Below are 19,623 nucleotides of genomic sequence, written 5' to 3' on the forward strand. Positions count from 1 at the left end.
ACGGTAGCGGGAATGGAAGATGGAAGAAGTCGTCAAGCTGGAAGTTCACAAAAGAATGAGAACAAAATACTGAGATTGCTCGTGCATACCTGGAAAGAGCATCGAAGAGTATGAAGAAATGGGTCGATCAGAAGGCCAGTTGAGTTCGAATGTTCGATGTGGGAGATATGTTGATGGTGAAGGTGTTACCGGAACAACTAAGATTCCTCAGAGGCAGAGATCGAAGGCGCATCAGGAAATATGAAGGCCCCATACGCATCACTAAACGGATTGGGAAGAGTGTACACAAGGTTGAACCTCCTACTTGGATGAACTGTAGACTCAAGCCGTACTTTCTAGATGAAGATGATTCTAAAAGGAATATCAGCACCCGCGCCAACTCAAAATCAAATTCATTTAGTGCGCAACCACCTCAACCGAAGACTGAAGCAGCTCCACTATATTTATTTTCTTTTATAACCTCGTAAGTCGCCGTGGACGTCGACATCTTTAGTGGGGGAGGATGTTAGAATCCTTTCCTTGTCTTGTACTTTTCTTATCGTTCCTTGTATTTTCCTTATCCAAGTTCTTTAGGACTTTTCGTTTAAGTTTCTAGGCTTTAGATAAGATTATTATGTTTATGTTAATCCAAAGTTCCCTAGAAGTTTTTAACTAATTCAAAATAAACCTCTACGAGGGGTATGAACGAACACCTCTCACCAGAAGTTGCCTTTGCTTAATTACTAGTGTTGTAACTTGTAAGCCTTTATTGATATTGTGCTATCGCTTGTTTTTAAGGTTTCTAGACTCAATGATACACTCGCGTCGCTGGCCCCACTTGTGACTGATGTGTGCACACAAGGGCCGGTCGGCACTCGCTTCCCTCTCTTGTTGCCAATAGACAAGAGTGCTCCTTTCATAAACCTTTGCTCGCTCGTGCTTCACGAGCCCTTCGACTTCGTTCCGCAAAGAGTTTGCGCCCTTACCACCCACTAGGTAAGAGCGTGCAGCACGATCCGGTGCCCAAAATATTTGGTACTTGACACATAGTCCCTAGTTCAAATTAGACTCTGCAAGACACTTGCAAATCTGTCACCTCAGATAAACACACAAGAGATAATAGAAAGTGGAAGCTTTGATTAATGATTATAAGAGTAACACAACAGCTTGAGGCTACCAATCTCAATCAGTAACTTTAGGTTACAACTCTCTAAAGTTACTCAATACAATTCTCAATGCCTTCCTCTCTTTCCTTCCCTTACTTATATACTCAAGGTATTCCTCAAGTACATTACATTATTACTACTTACTACTTTTGTCTGCTTGTTGCCAACGGCTGCACCACCCCCTCCCACCTATTGTTGTGCCTCCTTACTTGTTCTCCTGCAGGACAGTTGCTGACTGATCTTGTCTCTTTCTGTGCCTCCTGTTGTAGACTAGGTTAATAGGTGGCCTGGTTGTACGGATAATGGTGCGGTCCATTACAGACTCCTGTAAACTTACATAGGATTATAGAAGCCTATATCTTTCTCCTACCTATTAGACTTCTTTCTTGTTTAAACTCAGAAACTCCATGCTTGGTTCATCCTTTGTCAAAATATCTTTGGTGAACTATGCTTGCATAAACACACTTCATTGATCATTAGTAAATAGGTTTGCTTTTGTTTTCATCAAAACCATAGGGAGAAGCAACAGTACATATAATGTGTTTGAATAATGTGTTTTATTGGTCATCTTTATTCCTACTCTTGTGCTTTAGGGCTGTACTTTATAATTCTCCAATCGATTACCTAAAGCAATTAATCAAAGCTGAAATTTTATTGTTTGCTAAGTATGTGTTTTCATGTTCAGTTAAAGTTTGCTTCTTTGGATTTGGAGTTGCATACACGGTATGTACCTGGAGGTTCAGAATCCATCTATGATGTTGATCAAAGAATCAGCAAGAGAACACAAATTATTCCACCATTACCTGAAGATCGGTTCCTTTGCGGTTTCAGCCATATATTTGCAGGTTCGTATCGATTGTCCTATAAAACCTGACTGTCTCCTGTAGTCCTGTGGTCTGGTGGATTATATAAATTGTTTGACTAAAATAACTCCCCTTTGATTGATAGGGGGATATGCTGCTGGATACTACAGTTACAAGGTAATTTATCTCTTAATTCCTAAGCATTGGTCAGATTAATGTACTCCCTCCGTCTTTTAACAAGTGCAACAAGTGTTTTTCACGGTCTTCAACGAGCATCTTTGACCGCTAATATCAATAATTACGTATTAGTAAAAATTATACACCTATTGGCCTTACTTTAAAAAAAAAAGGTGTATAATTTCAACGTGCGAAAATCTATTGAAGACCTATCAAACAAGATTCCACACGATTAGAAAAAATCATATATGAAGTAATAGTAAAAAATGTTGTCAAAGTTTATTAAGTACAACCTCTAAAAAAGAAGTGTTTAAAACAAACGGAGTATATTTAATGTTTTTTTTTCACTCACCAATTCTTATATTTAATGTAAACAACAAAATCTAAGCTGTTAACTTTATTTACTAGATAATATCATGGTTCACCAATACCACAGCTAAGTGTCACGTGATGACTACCATCCGTGACTTAAAGGTACCATTCCAAAATATGACAATTCACCGTTTAGAACATTATGGACATAAAAGTTCAAGTCAACCACAATGCACTGTAATAGTCATCTAAGTTGCAAACTAATAATCAAACATGAAGCCTGGAAATACCTTTTATCACTTCATTTTAATGACACTTTGTATTGCTTTGAACCATCCATTGGGTTTAGAACTTTAGATTGTGTTTCTCTGTCAATTTCAGTCTAATTCCAGAATTTTGTCTGTTTTCAACTTTATTAGTACTCCCTTTTTCTGGATTAGTCTGTTTTAGATTGGAATTGATCATTTTAGAGAAACATATTTGGTCTTCGAGGTCCGTTTTTAAATTGCCTAATACAATAGTAGCTAAAGTTATAGAGTATAATATTTCAAGAATCTTCTATTAGAGACAATTCCAACAAGTATAGTTGGCACACATTCGATCGACATATGTTTTATATTATTGTTGATCAAAGTTTACAAACTGACTTTTAATTTGGGAGGTCTAGACAGTCAATTTTGGAGAGTAATTGGATTTCAAATTGATCCTGTGCCTACTAAATTGAAATTGATATCATTCCCTGCAGAGTTAGTTCTGGCAAACCTTGTTAGTATTTGGTTGGGAAGATGCACTTTCTTTGGGTTTTATGAAATGTGCAAGCCATATAATGTGTTCTCTGCTCTCTTCATTGTAGTGGAAGAAGTTTGAGCCATGTGAGGAGGGAGTGATTTAATTATTTCTGATTCCGTTATAGTTGATATTTTCATGACTTTGCTATGCATCTTCCAGCTAAGTTTAACTTGAGTTAATTGTGCTTGTAATGCAGTGGGCGGAAGTGTTATCGGCTGATGCTTTCTCAGCATTTGAGGATGCTGGATTAGATGATGATAAGGTACGGAGTGACGAGAGATAGCTAGATCGGTGCTATTTCTTTTTGTTTGTTTGGGGGGGGGGGGGGGGGAGACTCAGAGGGGAGCCTTTCTCGGGACTGGCCTAAAGAATGTTTAATCATTGCTGTCCTGAGTGTTAGAAGCAAAACTGATTTTATCATGATATTTGTTTTTGTTTTATCAGGCTGTCATAGAAACAGGACGCAGATTCCGAGAGACGATTCTTGCTCTTGGAGGTGGCAAAGCACCTTTAGAGGTAAGCTGCCTTTATAGCGAGGATCTCAAACATCTTCTCTCTGTTTCCGAACGTTTTTCCTTTATTCTGTAAAACTGTTCCTACAGTTCTTTTGGTTGTCTTCATAACAGGTGTTTGTAGAATTCCGTGGACGCGAGCCATCTCCGGAACCACTTCTCCGTCACAATGGCTTGTTAACAGTTCCAGCATGATCATGTCCATTCTCTTGTTTGGTAGGTCTGAAAATATATTACCCATTTGCCAACTTAAACCTAATCCTTTGTGATTACAGTTGAGAGTTGCTTCTATATCTCATAAGGGACTTTTAACACAGGGCTAATGTTTTTCCTTCTAGTAGCCTGAACTGGTCAGGTTCCGCTCTCTTGTAACTATTTTTGATTGGTAATTTTGTCTAAAGATTTTAGTTTCCACCAATGGTTGTGTTGCTTTACTATTTGATTGCAAAAAGGGAAACCAAGTGTCGCGTGCAATTAGTATCTGATAAATGTTCGCGAAACTTGGTTTCCTTATTACGTTTATGTTTCATTATTTTACATTGTGTAAGCATTTGTTATTTAGCCCTTTTGTAATAGGAGATAGATAGCTGCACTCTATAATTGGAGTTCTACTCCTGTTTCTGATACAGTGAGAATCATAAGAACTTTTAGAGGTGACAGTTGCTGCTCCGTAGTTGAATAATCAGCAAGCAGGTATGTAGTCCTATTCTACACATAAAATATTGGAAAAGAATTGACGAAAAAATATTGTTGTTATAGCTGTGGTATCCGCATTTCTCTTACTCTTAACAATATTTTGTGTTCAAGTATTTCTACATAATAATAATAATAAGAAGCAATTATTGAAAGTATGTTCTTAAACAAAACAAATGATCATTTCATTTTAGACAAGTAATTCATTGTTAGACAAAGGGTGATTGGAATGTATAGTGTATTGTTTCTTGCGAACTTTTGTAAAACTACAACCCTGCCACTTGATTACTTTTTGGTTACCTCAAGTTCTTATTTTTCCGTGTACAAACAAAAAGTTCATAAATGTTTTTAGTCTTTCTTTGGATTGGAAGGTTCCTGTGAAAGATGAAACCGAGACAAAATATCAAGGATAATGGTTACATATCTTGTATAATAATCCGTGTCCACCTTTTGATAGGTTATCTAGTGCCTTTATCTAAGAAATTTTAGGAGAGCAATTGATGATATGCTCCCATGAACTCGATTATCTTATGGGGGTGTTTCAGCGTGTGCACCTCACGTGCCAACGTGCATTAAGTGTTGTGAAGGTTATTGAAATCTTGAGAAGGGGTAGTACTTCTTTGTTGCGAGTCCAAGCAAGGTACAGGTTATTAAAATCGAGGGTGTAGTCCTAAGGTTTCTTAAGGGGGCATCTAGAGCTGTCAAAAACTGACCCGACCCGAAAACTCGACATGAACCAAACGAACCCGTGACCGACCATGACCCGAAATTATGGTAAAAACAGGTAATCCGAAAATCGACTTGTACCCGACCCGAAAAAACCGATAATCGGTTTTAATAAGATGCTACACCCGACCCGATGATGACGATAACCGAACTGACCCGACCGAATAATGACCCGAACCCGATTCGATACGAGACCCGATGTCAACCCGAAATGTAACTCGATGAAACCTGCTATTGACCCGATCTGTGATAATCTGATTTACCCAACCTGTTCATAACCCGACTTGTCATTGACATGACCAAATATTAACTTCAACGATAAATCTATTTTAATTATTTATTACTAGATACTGAAAAATTAAAATGCGAAGAAATTAAAACGTGTTGAACAACTTAACGTTTTTGTATAAATAAACAAAAGTAAAGTAAAACTTGTTTTGTTTTTACAATACTTTTGAGTTATTTTTTGCAATTTGGATGAGATGAAAGGTAGGAATTGAATCTAACATCCTAACTGACAATCTTTCTCTTTGTCTGCGCGATCTATGTCAATGTGCTCAACAACGAGAAAAATGGTTACACTATCACATAGGAGACTCACATTGGCTCGAGACCCACTCACTTACCCCTCATTCCATAAATGAAATTCGAGTCGCAGGAGTAAATGTTTTTCACTTTCACATTTTGAGATGACCAAATCGATCAATGGTTCGTAATCCATATTCACTTTATACATCTATTGACTTGACAAAACACGCGGTTATTTCGTCTATATAAAATTTAACTCTAAAAATAAGTTAAACAATATTTTTTACAATATAAAATAATTAAAATGTAAAAGTTAATCACCAGACCCGAGTTTGACCCGTTCCCGAGAGTGACTCGACCTGAATTCTATCTGATCCGATTATTATCCGTCCAATCCAAGACCCGAACCTGAAAATAATTGTGTTGCAAACCGACCCGATAAGACCCGACCCGATAAGACCCGAACCCGAAATTACTTGCTACAAATCGACGTAAACCCGACCTGGTAAGATCCGAACACGAAATCAAACCTGATCGAAATGTGACCCGATCCGAACCCGACCTGAACCCGGGATAGGAAAAAACCTGACATGATTCGACCTGAAATCGATCCAGCTGAACCCAAACTCAACCCGGATGAAATATTGACCCGAAACGATCCGATCTGATCTGATCATGACCCGAGACCCAACCAAACCCGACCCAACCCCAACCCGATGACCTGCTTTAATTGCTTGGCTGGTTTCACTTTTCAGCTGATCATATTCCCTGCACTAAAAGTCAGTACATCTAAATCGAGATGTAGTACGTATGTAGATTTGTGTTAGGCCGATCACTTTTGTAATGGACTCTCTATTTAGCACATAACTGCGCACCATAAACTGCCTTCACTCCCTAAATAAAAATTAGCCGCTTACCATATACAAATGGAAATGTTTGCAAAACTCAACTTATATAATGTTTTTACTACATTGATATTATTACCAGTTTTGGAAATTACAGTACAATAATGGAACAAACACGTTCCTAAAAGTATACCACTACAAAACTCACAATGGACCAACACAAAATTGATCGATTAGAATATAATGAATGAGAAGATTATATTAAAATACAAGCCACTTTAATTTAACCAAAACAAAAAAAAGAAAGAAACAAGCTAGTAGACAAAGCACTCCGGAAATATAATACTACCAGGAGACTCATGTGAGCGTTGCATCAGTTGCATTGCATTGCATGAGATGAACAATATTGGTACTTAGTACACTTATACAGTAGTAGAAATCAACGTTTAAATTAGCATAACAAGATATTAATTGCATTAGTTAAAATTGAAGCATTAATGGTATTAGTATTTGGTATCCAGTTGCAGTAGGTGAATAGCACAAAAATTTGCAGTTCCCACCTGATTACATGGTGTACGGTATGACAATTGAACTTGTTAATCCCATAGGGAGTCATCAGGGACTTCTTCCTCCCACCCGGCATTCATGTCGACGTCGTTAGAGTAGATGAATGAGTCATCGAGCATGAGAGTGTCTGTCATTGTTGACCACATTTGTGGTGATTCCAAAGGTGACTCGTTAATAGCCTGGATTTGTAAAGGCGATAAACCAACCCTAGCTGGAGAGGAGTATGAGGGTTGGACAGTCGTTTGAAGGTTACCCCTTGATTGAAGGGAAGCTGCAGCACTCTGAGCCGCTCTACGAATGTCTTCTGCCCCAGAAGTAGCAGGGCAAGGTAGTTCGTTTACAAGCTCTGGAAAGTTGAGGTGAGCTCCACACCCTCTAAGATGAAATGCAGCCACGTCATATGCAATAGCTGCCATCTCTTGTGTATCAAAGCTTCCTAACCATATCCTTGTCTTCTTCCCTGGTTCACGTATCTCTGACACCCACTTACCCCATTTCCTCTTCCTTACTCCCCTGAAAGTCGAAGCAATGCCACCCCTCCGACCATAACTGTTATTATCTTCCATGGATATTAATTAATATTATACTAGTAGTATTAGTATTAGTATTAGTATTAAGTTTTATCTCAAATTGATTGACATAACATTGACATGTATTCATATTTATAGTTACTTAAGCTGTTTAAAATGATAATGATCCTCTTAATTAGTAAGTGGAGATTCAATGTGGGGCACTAATTAATGTAGTCTATACACTAACAGAGTGACCTTCCTAGCTGCTACATGCTTAACTATGGATTATAGATGTATGGCATTCTTCTGGCAACCAATTGGCCAACCCACACGTCTGAATAATCTTTTCATCTTTCGTCTTCTGTCTTAAGCGTTGTACACGGTGGCAGAACCAGTGTACAGTATGTGGGGTCACATAACCCCATACGCCTTAAAGTTAATTTTAGTAAGTTTCATTAATTTTTATTGTAAATACTTATTTTTTGTTAATTTTAGTTACTTTTACATAATTTTTTATTATGAATACTTAATTTTAGTTAATTTATCATTCATTTTTAAAGTGATTCCATTCCCGTTATATATAATTTATGGATCCGACAGTGAATATACTTTGGAGTGTTGTACTGGTACATGAATCATAACAAAGATTAACATTTTTATTGCTCAGACTTGGCAACTATTGGAGCATTGAAAATATAGTGACACTGAAAATAGCCAATAAGATCCCCTGTTTAAGACGCGGTTTAATCTTAAGTGGCAGAAGTAGAACAGGTTTTTGGAGCCTGGCCCTACTACTAATCTATTTTACCTACCTCTAAATATTTGTACCACATTTTTGTCTTACTTTTGTGGGACATAAGTTATACCTGGGAAATTCAGAAAACATATAATTTTTTATCCAAAAAACAATCCGGATCGGATTGATTTTTAAAAAAAATCAGACTGAAGGGAGTTTAGAACTTTAGATCCAAATAAGCCCAAAAACCCAAAATTTTATTTTTTAATTTTTTTATGTTTGCGTTAGGCCATGTTCTTTTTGTTGAATTTTATTTCGGTTCAGTTCAGTAAAATTCAATTTAATTTTTTTTTTTTTACATACAGTAAAAGTACTAAATTAAATACATGAAATAAATCTAGCCAAGTTTTAGTGCAAAGCTGGCGTATGTAATGCCTCCATTGATAGTTGTTTGTGCCAACGCATGTGCAGTACTGACATGTTCTCGGTCAACTTTACGAATGTCGTAATGCTTGAAATCCTTTCCTCGTTGCAGAATAGTGGACATTGTCCAATGAAGTTGTATATCCTGAGAACCTCTCGCTATGAGATTAACCACTAAATTCGTTGAGTCAGTGAAGATGGTAATATCAGTCATCGAACAAGTGAAAGCCCACTCCATTGCCTTTAAGTATGTTGCATGTGTTGCGGAGTAGGCCATACCTAAAGTACAACCACTAGTGATATTTCGAATGATGAGGCCATGTTAAGTTAACCCCCATCCCATACCTGCACTTTTGTTCGTTTCTTCCATGCTCCATCAACTTCAATGCAACTAAGGTTTGTCACACCTTGTAGTTGGCCAATATGATATCGTTGTAAAGCCTCATTGATACTTGATAATATTGAAGCAATATCTCTAGTCATTCCTGGGAAAATGTGATTATTTCGTGTAACACACATACTCCATAAAGTAGCAACGAAGTATGTCAACCTGTTCCGATCCTTTCCATCATGACTCCAAAAGCCGGATATAGTAAAGAATCCAGTCAATAATACTTAGATTCTCATTATGATTTGAGTAGATATCCAAAGATCCACTCTTCCAAACACGTTGTGCCAACGAACAAAACCGAAGCAAATGTTGAGAATCATCCATCATTATAGAGCAAGTATCACAAGTTAAATCGATCTCAATTCCTCGAGATCAAATATTCTCCTTTATGGCCAGAACACCCTTGAACATTTTCCAAATAATCCATTTTGGTGGAATACCAAGAAAAACATCTTGGTATCTTATGAGAGAGAGGGAATTTGATCTTGCTTCGTGATCTAAGCTAACACCAACAAATGGATTTCATGGTTTGAAATTCTAAGACTTTTCAGTATTCAAACACATATAAGGTTTTAGAAGACAGTTCGAGGGAACTTTCTGTTAGGATATATGTGTGGAGAGAAGCACAAACAACGAGATAAGGTTGGTTCTTGAGCTTGCTTGTAGGTGAAGAGCATGGAGGATGTGTTGTTAAAGCCTCGCCAAATACCCCACCCTGACATTTTATTTGAAACTTCTTGGCAAGTTTCTGTGATCTGCTTTTTTCCGTTTTCCCCTTTCAATGGTACATTTAAATGTTGAGGTTTAATATTGACCATTGGTTGACTTTTGACCCGTAGACTACGCATACATGTTTATTAAAACTTATGAGCCCATAATTAAAATATTATAATCAACTAGAATTTGAATACTTTAGATAAACCAGTCCAAACACTTAAATCGTTCCAAACACTTAAATTTCATATTTTTATCAAAATTGGTTTAGGTGATTGATTAAAATTAACGAATCTAATCAAAATTTTAATCCTTGAATTTTTAAATGAACTATTTAAACATGAAATCATATTCTCATACTCGCCTAAACAAATTTTAAGATCTAACCAATTAATCTAATTAATTTTCGGTCGTAAAAATCAATAATTTAGGGATTCCGGAATTAGAGTTTTTTTATTAAAATTTATGAACGAAATAAATTTTTAAACTTCATAATAATTATAAACAATTAGTAGGATAAATATCAATTATTAATGTTAGTAAACCTCAGGTGTTTCTCCATGATGATGGCTATTTCATAGTCAAATTCGGTTCCAAGAAGGACAGAGATGCAGTTCTGGTGGTTGGTCCACATACCTTTTTTGGTGCACAAAACCATGGACTGCAAGTTTCAATTTCAAGGAGGAGGTACTTAGAGTTATTCCGGTTTGGGTGAGATTACCTAATCTGCCATTGTGTTGTTGGGGTCCTGATTCCCTTAGCAAGATTGGTAGCTTGATTGGTGTTCCTCTCTTTGCTGATGAGTGCACTTCCAAGTAGCTTAGGATCTCCTTTGCTCGAATGTTGATTGAAGTAGATGTCACTAAAGACATGCCTAAATCAGTGCTTATCCAGGATTCTACATGCCGTTCCTTCACACAAAAAGTGGATTATGACTGGCTTCCCCCATTCTGTAAAGACTGCAAGGTGATTGGGCATGATTGTCAAGTGAAAAAGAGTAATTCTACTAGATTCCAGCCTGCAATTCATATGCCTAAGAAAGTAAAAAAAGGTGTGGAAATCAAAAAAAGTCCAAGCAGATGCTGTAAAGCCTAATCATGATGCTCCAGTGATTGATAGAGTAGTGGATGAGAAGGATGCTGAGACAGAACACACTCCTAGTGGTCAGAATGAGCAACAAAATGTTCAAGATGATGGATGGAGGGATGTTTCTAGGAGGAGGAGAGAATCTAGAACACATGAAAGTTCCCTTGGTCTTGCTCAAGTGCATACTATGGTTGGCATTGCACCAGAGTTCTCTCTAGATGAGGATGGAGTTGAGGGGGGGGGGGGGGAGAATGAATACCCACCATGATAATCTGCTCCTGGAATGTGAGGGGTCTTAATGACCCTAGTAAGGTGGTGGAGGTTAAGAAGATTTTGAGTCATCATAATATTAGTGTTATGGCTTTGGGAGATGAACTATACTTGTTCTCCTAAAGGTAGGATATGGATTGGATGGAAACACAATAAGGTGAACTTTCAGTTGATTAGGAACACTGATCAGACTATCCATGGAGATCTGAGTGATAAAGATGGGTTGTTTAGTGTGTGTTTTACTGCAGTGTATGGGCTCCACACCATTGAGCATAGGAGACCATTGTGGAATGAGTTAGTGAATCTTAGTGCAGTTTTGACAAAGCCATGGCTAATCATGGGAGATTTCAACTCTGTGCTGTTTTCAGGTGATAGGGTAAATGGAAATCCAGTTCAGATTGCAGAAACAAAAGATTTTGAAGAGTGTATTCAGGCTGCAGGGATCACTGAACTTAAAAGTTGTGGTAACATGTTCTTCTCGAGTAATAAAGGCCAAGGTGATCAAAGAATATCCTCTAGAATTGACAGGGCCTTTGGGTGCTGTGATTGGCAGAGTATCTTCACTGAAGTGTGTGTGGACTATTTGAATCATGGAATCTTAGACCACTCTCCCCTTTTACTGGACTGTAATATTGCTCACCATCAAGGTAGCAGACCCTTCAAGTTCTTTAATTACATGGCTTCTCATGTGTGTTTTAGGCAGGTTGTACAGGAAGGGTGGGATACTCCTGTTGTTGGCACTGCTATGTTTCAAGTGTGGCAGAAGTTGAAAGCTGTTAAGAAAGGCCTTAAGCATCTCCATCATAAGGAATTTGCAAGACTGGAGGAGAGAATTGATTTTGTTAGAGGGGAACTTGATGATTCTCAAAGCTAGCTAGCTCACTCTCCATCTGATGTTAGTTTACAGGAGAAGGAGAGGGGTCACATCATGCAACTAAAAAAATTCCTCAAAGTTCAAGAGTGTGCTTGGAAGCAAAAATCAAGAATCCAGTGGCTGCAAACTAGTGACTCAAATTCAAAATTCTTTTTTAATGCTATGAAAGAGAGACATACCAAGAATAGTATTGATATCTTATATGATAGTCAGGGGGTAAAGCTAATCAAGTCTGAAGACATTAAGAAGGAGATCAGTACCTTCTACCATGATCTAATTGGCTCTGCTGGTCCTTCATTAGAGGGCATTGATATTTCAGTTGTGAGGAAAGGGAAACAATTGTCTGCAGATTCTGCACAGGCTCTAGTTCTACCTGTAACTACCTTGGAGATAGATCTAGCACTGAAAGGTATTGATATCAACAAAGCTCCAGGATTAGATGGGTTTAACAGTCAGTTCTTCATATCTACATGGGATATTCTGAAGGATGACATATATAGAGCTGTACAGGAATTCTTTGCCACAGGGAGAATGTTGAAACAAGTCAACAACACAGCAATTACTCTGATTCCTAAGGTGCAGAATGCTACTAATATCAAGGATTTCATACCTATTGCCTGTTGTTCAGTTGTGTACAAATTAATCTCAAAAATTTGAACTCACAAAATGCAATCAGTCATTGGGGAGGTGGTGAATAATGCCCAAGCTGGCTTCATTCCTGGCAGGAATATTGCTGATAATATCCTGTTAGCTACTGAGCTAGTGAAGTGTTATTCTAGGAAACACATTTCTCCTAGATGTATGATCAAAGTGGACCTAAAAAAGGCTTATGACTCCCTTGAGTGGCCTTTTCTTAAGTCTATGATGCAAGAGTTAGGTTTTCCAGATTTGTTTATCAAGTGGGTGATGCAATGTCTCAGTACTGTTTCTTATTCAATTTTGGTGAATGGTTTTCCAACTATGCCTATTCCTGCAAAGAAAGGCTTGAGACAAGGTGACCCTATGTCCCCATACCTTTTTGCCCTGGGAATGGAATATTTATCAAGAAGTCTTGCTGTTGCCACTTCAGAGGGGAGGTTCAATTTTCATCCAAGGTGTAAAAAGTTGGGGATTTCTCATATGATGTTTGCTGATGATTTGCTGATGTTTGCTCGAGCAGATGTGCCTTCTGTTAACTCCTTGTTTGGTGCCTTTTTAAAATTTTCTGCTGCTTCTGGTCTTAGTGCAAATTTACATAAAAGTGAATTTTATACTGCTGGTATCCCTGCTGATGTGGAGAAACAGATAGTTGATGCAATTGGTATCCAAAAAGGTTCCTTTCCTTTTAGATACCTGGGGGTTCCCCTTACCACCAGGAAACTGAGATATGTTGATTGTAAGCCTCTTATTGAGAAAACTAGTGCCAGAATTAGAAGCTGGACTGCAAAGTTCCTATCTTATGCAGGGAGACTGCAACTGGTTAAATCTGTTCTATTTGGTATGCAGCTATATTGGTGTCAGATTTTTGTCATGCCAAAGAAAGTGATGAAGGAGATTCAGCAGCTGTGTAGGTGTTTCCTGTGGACAGGCTCTGATCTGGGGTCTAAGAAAGCACCTGTAGCTTGGGATGACATGTGTCTTCCCAAAAGTTGTGGAGGGTGGAATTTGAAGAATTTGGTAACCTGGAATAAAGCTGCTGTGTTAAAACATTGTTGGGCACTTTCAATGAAGCAAGATAGGCTCTGGGTGAAATGGATCCACACCTACTATGTGAAACATCATGACTTCTGGACCATGCCTGTCCCTAATGGGCTCACTTGGTCTCTGAAGAAGATTTGGCAACAGAGGGATATTTTGGTGCAAACTGGTGGGGTGGATCAGTTCATTGTGAATGGGAAATTCAAGATCAGTAGAATGTATAAGGCTCTTCATACTGGTGGCACTCAGGTTCAATGGAAAAGAATAGTGTGTAATAGCAAAGCCAGTCCTAAAGCTACCTTTATCACTTGGCTGGCCCTGCAGAATAGGTTACCTACTAAAGATAGGTTGTTATCATGGAACCTCAATATTGATGGTGTTTGTGAATTCTGCCAGGTGCAGGATGAAAAGTTGTCTCATCTGTTCTTTGAGTGTCACTACTCTCAAGATATCTGGAGAACAGTGTTGGTGCAGTTGGGTATTCAAAGGAACATCAAAAGCTGGCAAGAAGAGGTACAGTGGGCAGCAGTCAAAAGTAGAGGTACAAAGAAGAAGGATCAGCATTGTAGTGTAGCTTTTATTGAAACTGTTTATGCAGTTTGGCTTCAGAGAAATGCTAGTGTGTTTAGTAAGAAGCTTGATCCTGTAGACAGTGTTGTTAGAAGGATTCTTTTCATTGTAGCTTGTAGGAATCAGTAGATGTCCTGATTCTGTGTAGTTTTGTTGTGGTGTTCCCTTGAGGGGGAACTGCTGGTTGTTGACTCTATTGTGAGGGTGTTTCTCTCTTTGGTAATATAATTCACTATTATTTGCCAAAAAAAAAATATCAATTAATAATATGTTGATTAGCAATCATAAATAATTTTTTCAATCGTTTTTATTCATGATTTAATTGTTTTTAAACGAAAAAGTCCAACTTAGAGACAGAATCTCAAAATTATGGGTGGTGGCTCAGAAGCCCAGATTAGAATGTCGATTCCAATCAAAAAAAACTCAAAAAAAATGAAAATCCGACACTTTTGAAAACAGCACTTTTTCACGATTCATCCAATAATCCGGAAAAAATAACAGAAAACTCAACCAATTAAATAATATGCTAAAAAATACTTTAAAACATGAAGCTCATGATACCACTGCTGGGATTTACAGTTAATCGAATTAACCAACTGGAAACAATCCCGAATCCATGATCCATGTAAAAGTATAAATTAAGCACACTTACATTCGATGTGTGTACTCCCCTTTAGTCTACGAACACGAACAAGAACTCCACTTGTAGTTCCTCTACAAACGTCCACCGACAACGTGCAGATCCGCCTTGAATCCGATATCTTAGATCTTGTTTCAAGGTAGTACGCTATTGGGAATATTCAACAATGGAGGCACAAGAGAATTATGGTTCTTGTTCTTGTGTTTAGGGTTGAATGAATTAGGTTAGTATATGGAGAACTAAGGACTAGGGGCATTAAAATAATCCTTACGTATTAAATGTGTTAACCCACAAAAGGCCTAAGGCCTTGGCCGGCCAACACACACACCCGCACAGCCCAGCGCTGGGGCTTGGGTCGCGCCCAAGCCAGCTGTTGGCGCTGTTGTGTTGTTGCTAGCCGGCGCGCAGCACGGCTTGGCCATGGGCCGACTGTTCCTGCTGCTCCTTCGCACACATCGAGCTGCCAACCATGGGCCTCGAGTGCTTCGCGCATTCGGCTCGTGGGTTGCTCCTCGTATGCGATCCGATGGCCTTTCGTCCAATGCTTATCGTATAGTACTTGACGATCCAACATCATACGATACCATTATTCATTTCGCCTAGGTTACAAATATACGCAATGCGATATACGATTATAATTCGACGACTTATCGTATATTTACGTTTTCCGAACTAATTTCCTGAATACCAATTATGAATTTCTGATTCATTTAATCCAGAGATTTTTTTTATGTCATTTGTGTGACCTTGTAGGTTCAGTCAAGAGTAAGTTATGATCCTAATAAGGATTAGAACTCACTGATCAGAAACATTGTTTCAGCTAGCTGTTCGGATCACTTGATCTTACTGAATTAATTATTCGTAATTTATCTAAACCTTGGTTATTAGACTAATGCAGGTTGGGTGAAGGACACATTTCCTTCGTTCCCCGTGTGGCGATGACCATTCTTGAAAGTGGTAATCTTCTCGAGTCGGTCCAGGTGGGTCACAGAGCCCTAGTGTTAAGCTCTTCTAACACACAATTCCTGCATTATCTCCTATATTTGGACATGTGAATATGATAAACGGAGAACATTCTCCACATTAACACTCATGCCTCTAGATATAATTATCGTTTTTATGTAGCCATATTGACCACAAAATTGAGGTAAATTTCACAATCCTATGTCTTCTCCATCCTGGTTAAAGAAGAGATTCAAAAAATTCATTAGTCGTTGTTGAATAGGAATATTGTTGTGGTTATTTGATACAAATCCCAACACGCTTCTCCTCCAAATCCTCTTTGTTACTTGGCAAGTAAGAAACAAATGACCTTATATTTCTTGATTGTCCTAATAAGACACACTTTTTTTTGGGTGCGAATGAGCCACAAGGGCAATTAAATTACAATTGTTGAGTGTGAATGATTCTCCTTTTCTATAGATTTTCCGCAGTAAGGAGGGAATGTAGATTTTTTTTTTTTAGTAAGGAGGGAGCGTGGTAATATTCTCCATAATGAATGCTTCCATAGGGGATAGAAGTTACTACAAGAAAGAATTTCCAGAATTTGAAGTATTGGGCTTGAACTATTGATTTGGTTATCCTCCAATTGAAGAGCTCTCATCATAAACCAATAATCACTTTTGTCTTTCTTTATGTGTTACCAACACAATTGATCCTCTTGCTCTTCTTCGGGGATATATGTTGCCAAAATATTAAGAGCATCTTGGGTATTGAACGAACGTCATATGTCTTGTATATACAAGAAGTTGAGTGGGAGTAGTATCTCTTTCATGGTCTTGTATTAGTGAACTTGGTGTAGTTCCTAGCATTGAAAATGGCTTTGAGTTGTATTGTAACAATAATGGTGCCATTTCTCAGTCCAAGGAACCCGGATCACACCAAAAGTCCAAACATGTGCTCGGGAGATTCCATCATATTCGAGAGATCGTTGAAAGAGGAGATGTGAAAGTAAGCAAGGTTCATGCTGAGGATAACGTGGCTGATCCTCTGACTAAACCGCTTGCTCAACCTAAGCATGAGAGTCATACTAGGTCTATGGGGCTTAGGCATATGGGAGAATGACTTTAGGTTGTTTACTTCGTGTTCACAATTGTAAAGACATTTATTATGCTTTGAATGTTTATCAATAAAAGTTCATTCTTATTTAATTATTTGGTTTAGTATTAAATAAAATGTCCAAATAACTTGTGTTTTCAAATAGGATTATCGAAAACATTGTGATAATGGAACCCTATAAAGTGAACTGAAATCACAACTTATTAAAGTCCCTAGTCTAAATCACTAAATTGGACATAAGTGATTTATGTGAAGACTAGCATGTAATTAATTGATAGTGCAGTTCCATGGGCTATGGAGACATAGGGATGTCTAATTGATTATATGGATGTATACTTGATGCATTGAGACTTGACCTAACTAGATTCTAAAAGTAGAATCAAACTTCTATATTTAGTGGATTCCTTAGACATGAGTATGTCTTAATAACCACGAGACAATTAGTTTAACCTTGACGTTGTTAAACGCCGCGCCATAAAAGGAGGTTATAAAGGCAGTGATCAGGTGGGCTAAGAATTGAGTGGGAGTTATGGTCATACAAGAGTGAATAAGTCCTCCTATTTGATAGGAATGGTGTCTGGGCCTCTTGATGAGCCAGAACTGAAAATTGTATGGCCATGCGGAATGGGATTAAAATGTTAATCTTTATTTGAACAGTTCGAACTCGGCGATCAAGAAACTAGAATTTGTGAATAACAGTGTGTTATCAAATTTTGGCATTAAGAGACTTAAGGAATTTAGCATTGCGTTCTTGTCTTCGGACAAGTGGGAGATTGAAGGAATTATGTCCTTAGACATTTCCGGCAATTACTAAATATAAATAGGAATTAATTATGAAGATAATAAGTTAATTATTTTAGTAATCATATTTGCTTGCTAGAGAATAAATGTGATTAGTAGAACAATATTGATTGGACCTACAACTAAAATATATTAATCCTATAAGGTCACACATATAAGCACTAATTGGAATGGGCCCAGAAGGCCCTATGGCAACCGGTCTATTAAGGGAAAGCATGTTGGGCTTTGTTTTTAATTAAATGCATCAGCAACAGCAAGTCTGCAATTTACCTCCCAACACCCTCGACATTTAAGGCATAACGATTAAATCTAACATTCTCACGTCATCACACGACAATGAACACTGGCCTGAGGCACACCGGCTGACAATCCCAGCTCCGGTTGACCCCAGCCACCAGCAGAAGGCGGCAGTCAGGCCAACCATCGAGCGTCAATACGTAAATGCAGCAGTAGTGCAGCGTCGATACGCCACCTCTCCTGCCGCCCGTTCGCCGCCCGTATGCCTGCCGGAAGTCCGCCTTGATTCTCCCTCCACCGTGGCTCCACCGTCGCAGGTGGTGGCCACCCAGCCATGGAGGTTTTTCTTTTAATTTGGTAACAATTACCTAAATATGAAATCTTTATCCAACTTTTGTTTAAAGATTAACAATTTAATTAGGGTTTAATTATCCGAAAATTATGCTAGAAATTTTGAATAAATCAACAAAATCTAAACTGAATTTTAGGTTTGTTGAGATCTAGATTTCACTATTAATCTTTATTAAAATTAAATCTAACAAGAATTGGCATAATTATCTCATATTCAAAAAATTCAGAAAAATAACAATTATTATCCGAAAAATTCAAAATTAATTACCAGGTTGATCTATTGAATTTTCTTAACAAATAAAATCAAGAATTTTAATTTTTATTCTTAAATTTTATGATTAATCGAATTAAACATAAAAATTAACCAAATTCAATAATTAATATACAAAAATTCCGAAAAATAGTTAAAAAATTACCAAAAAATTTTGGCTTTCATATAAAAAATAGGGGATAATCAGTAAATTTATTTAACAAATTAAAAATTAAATATTTAATTGTTAACAAATTATTTTATTGATTAATCTAATTAACCAAAAAATAATTTAAAATCTAACGAAATTAATTTTTAAAAATCCGAAACTTTTTGTGTGAAATTAACAGTTTATTTCGGCCCTATATTAAAAAAATTCGGAATTTTAAAAATTTATTTTGAGCATAAATTAATTAAATCACGATTTATGATTTTCAATTAATTAATATCATATATTTATTATGCAAATTCAAGCCATAAATAATTCTTCCCTTAATTGAATCAAAATAATAATATTTCATACAATCATGATCATAAAAAATTATGCAAGAGGCTAAAACTGATACCACTGTAGGATAATATAGATGCATAAAGCGGGATTTCAGGAAACAATTTCCTAACATCTATCACAGGATCACATGCATAACAATAGTATAGATCAGATTAAGACGAAAGAATAATCACCTTTGTAGCGTGTTCTCCCGTTCGTATGCAAGCTTCGAAGATCTAAGAGCTCCACTCGTTGCTCCTCTACTTAGTCCAAAGGCACCAACTGAATCCCACGTATGCTAGGACGGAAGAGAATGATCACGATCAATCTCTTGCTTTGTTTGGGAAGAACGACGTTTAGAGAATGAGAGTTAGGGTTTTGTATTTTTCTTTTGTGTCAGATATTGAATGAACGTTATTTCTAAATCCCTGACATTATAACTATTA

The 19,623-nt window shown here is 37.4% G+C and overlaps 2 protein-coding genes across 6 annotated transcripts in view; one reads left to right on the forward strand and one right to left on the reverse strand.

The window, feature by feature from the left end:
* Nucleotides 1–4,505, forward strand: part of LOC110804279 (probable cytosolic oligopeptidase A) — a 31,995-nt gene extending 27,490 nt beyond the window's left edge. For 2 of the 5 annotated variants that reach the window (XM_056833643.1, XM_056833646.1), the window contains exons 14-19: nucleotides 1,831–1,990; nucleotides 2,094–2,125; nucleotides 3,423–3,488; nucleotides 3,671–3,742; nucleotides 3,853–3,954; nucleotides 4,056–4,156. In XM_056833643.1, coding sequence (XP_056689621.1) covers nucleotides 1,831–1,990; nucleotides 2,094–2,125; nucleotides 3,423–3,488; nucleotides 3,671–3,742; nucleotides 3,853–3,933 — 411 coding nt within the window. In that variant the 3' untranslated portion in view covers nucleotides 3,934–3,954; nucleotides 4,056–4,156. Of the gene's footprint in view, nucleotides 1–1,830; nucleotides 1,991–2,093; nucleotides 2,126–3,422; nucleotides 3,489–3,670; nucleotides 3,743–3,852; nucleotides 4,157–4,367 lie in introns of those variants that run through there. The other 3 variants (XM_056833645.1, XM_056833642.1, XM_056833644.1) reach the window with 2 other exon arrangements.
* A 2,511-nt stretch (nucleotides 4,506–7,016) lies between these two features.
* LOC110804291 (ethylene-responsive transcription factor ERF021-like) lies at nucleotides 7,017–7,992 on the reverse strand. Its single transcript, XM_022009866.2, has one exon. It carries the CDS (start codon nucleotides 7,661–7,663, stop codon nucleotides 7,127–7,129), a length of 537 nt encoding a protein of 178 aa, XP_021865558.1. The 5' UTR covers nucleotides 7,664–7,992; the 3' UTR covers nucleotides 7,017–7,126.
* Between the last annotated feature and the right edge of the window lie 11,631 nt (nucleotides 7,993–19,623).

This window comes from Spinacia oleracea, chromosome 6 (assembly GCF_020520425.1).
Source record: "Spinacia oleracea cultivar Varoflay chromosome 6, BTI_SOV_V1, whole genome shotgun sequence".
Taxonomy (NCBI): Eukaryota; Viridiplantae; Streptophyta; class Magnoliopsida; order Caryophyllales; family Amaranthaceae; genus Spinacia; species Spinacia oleracea.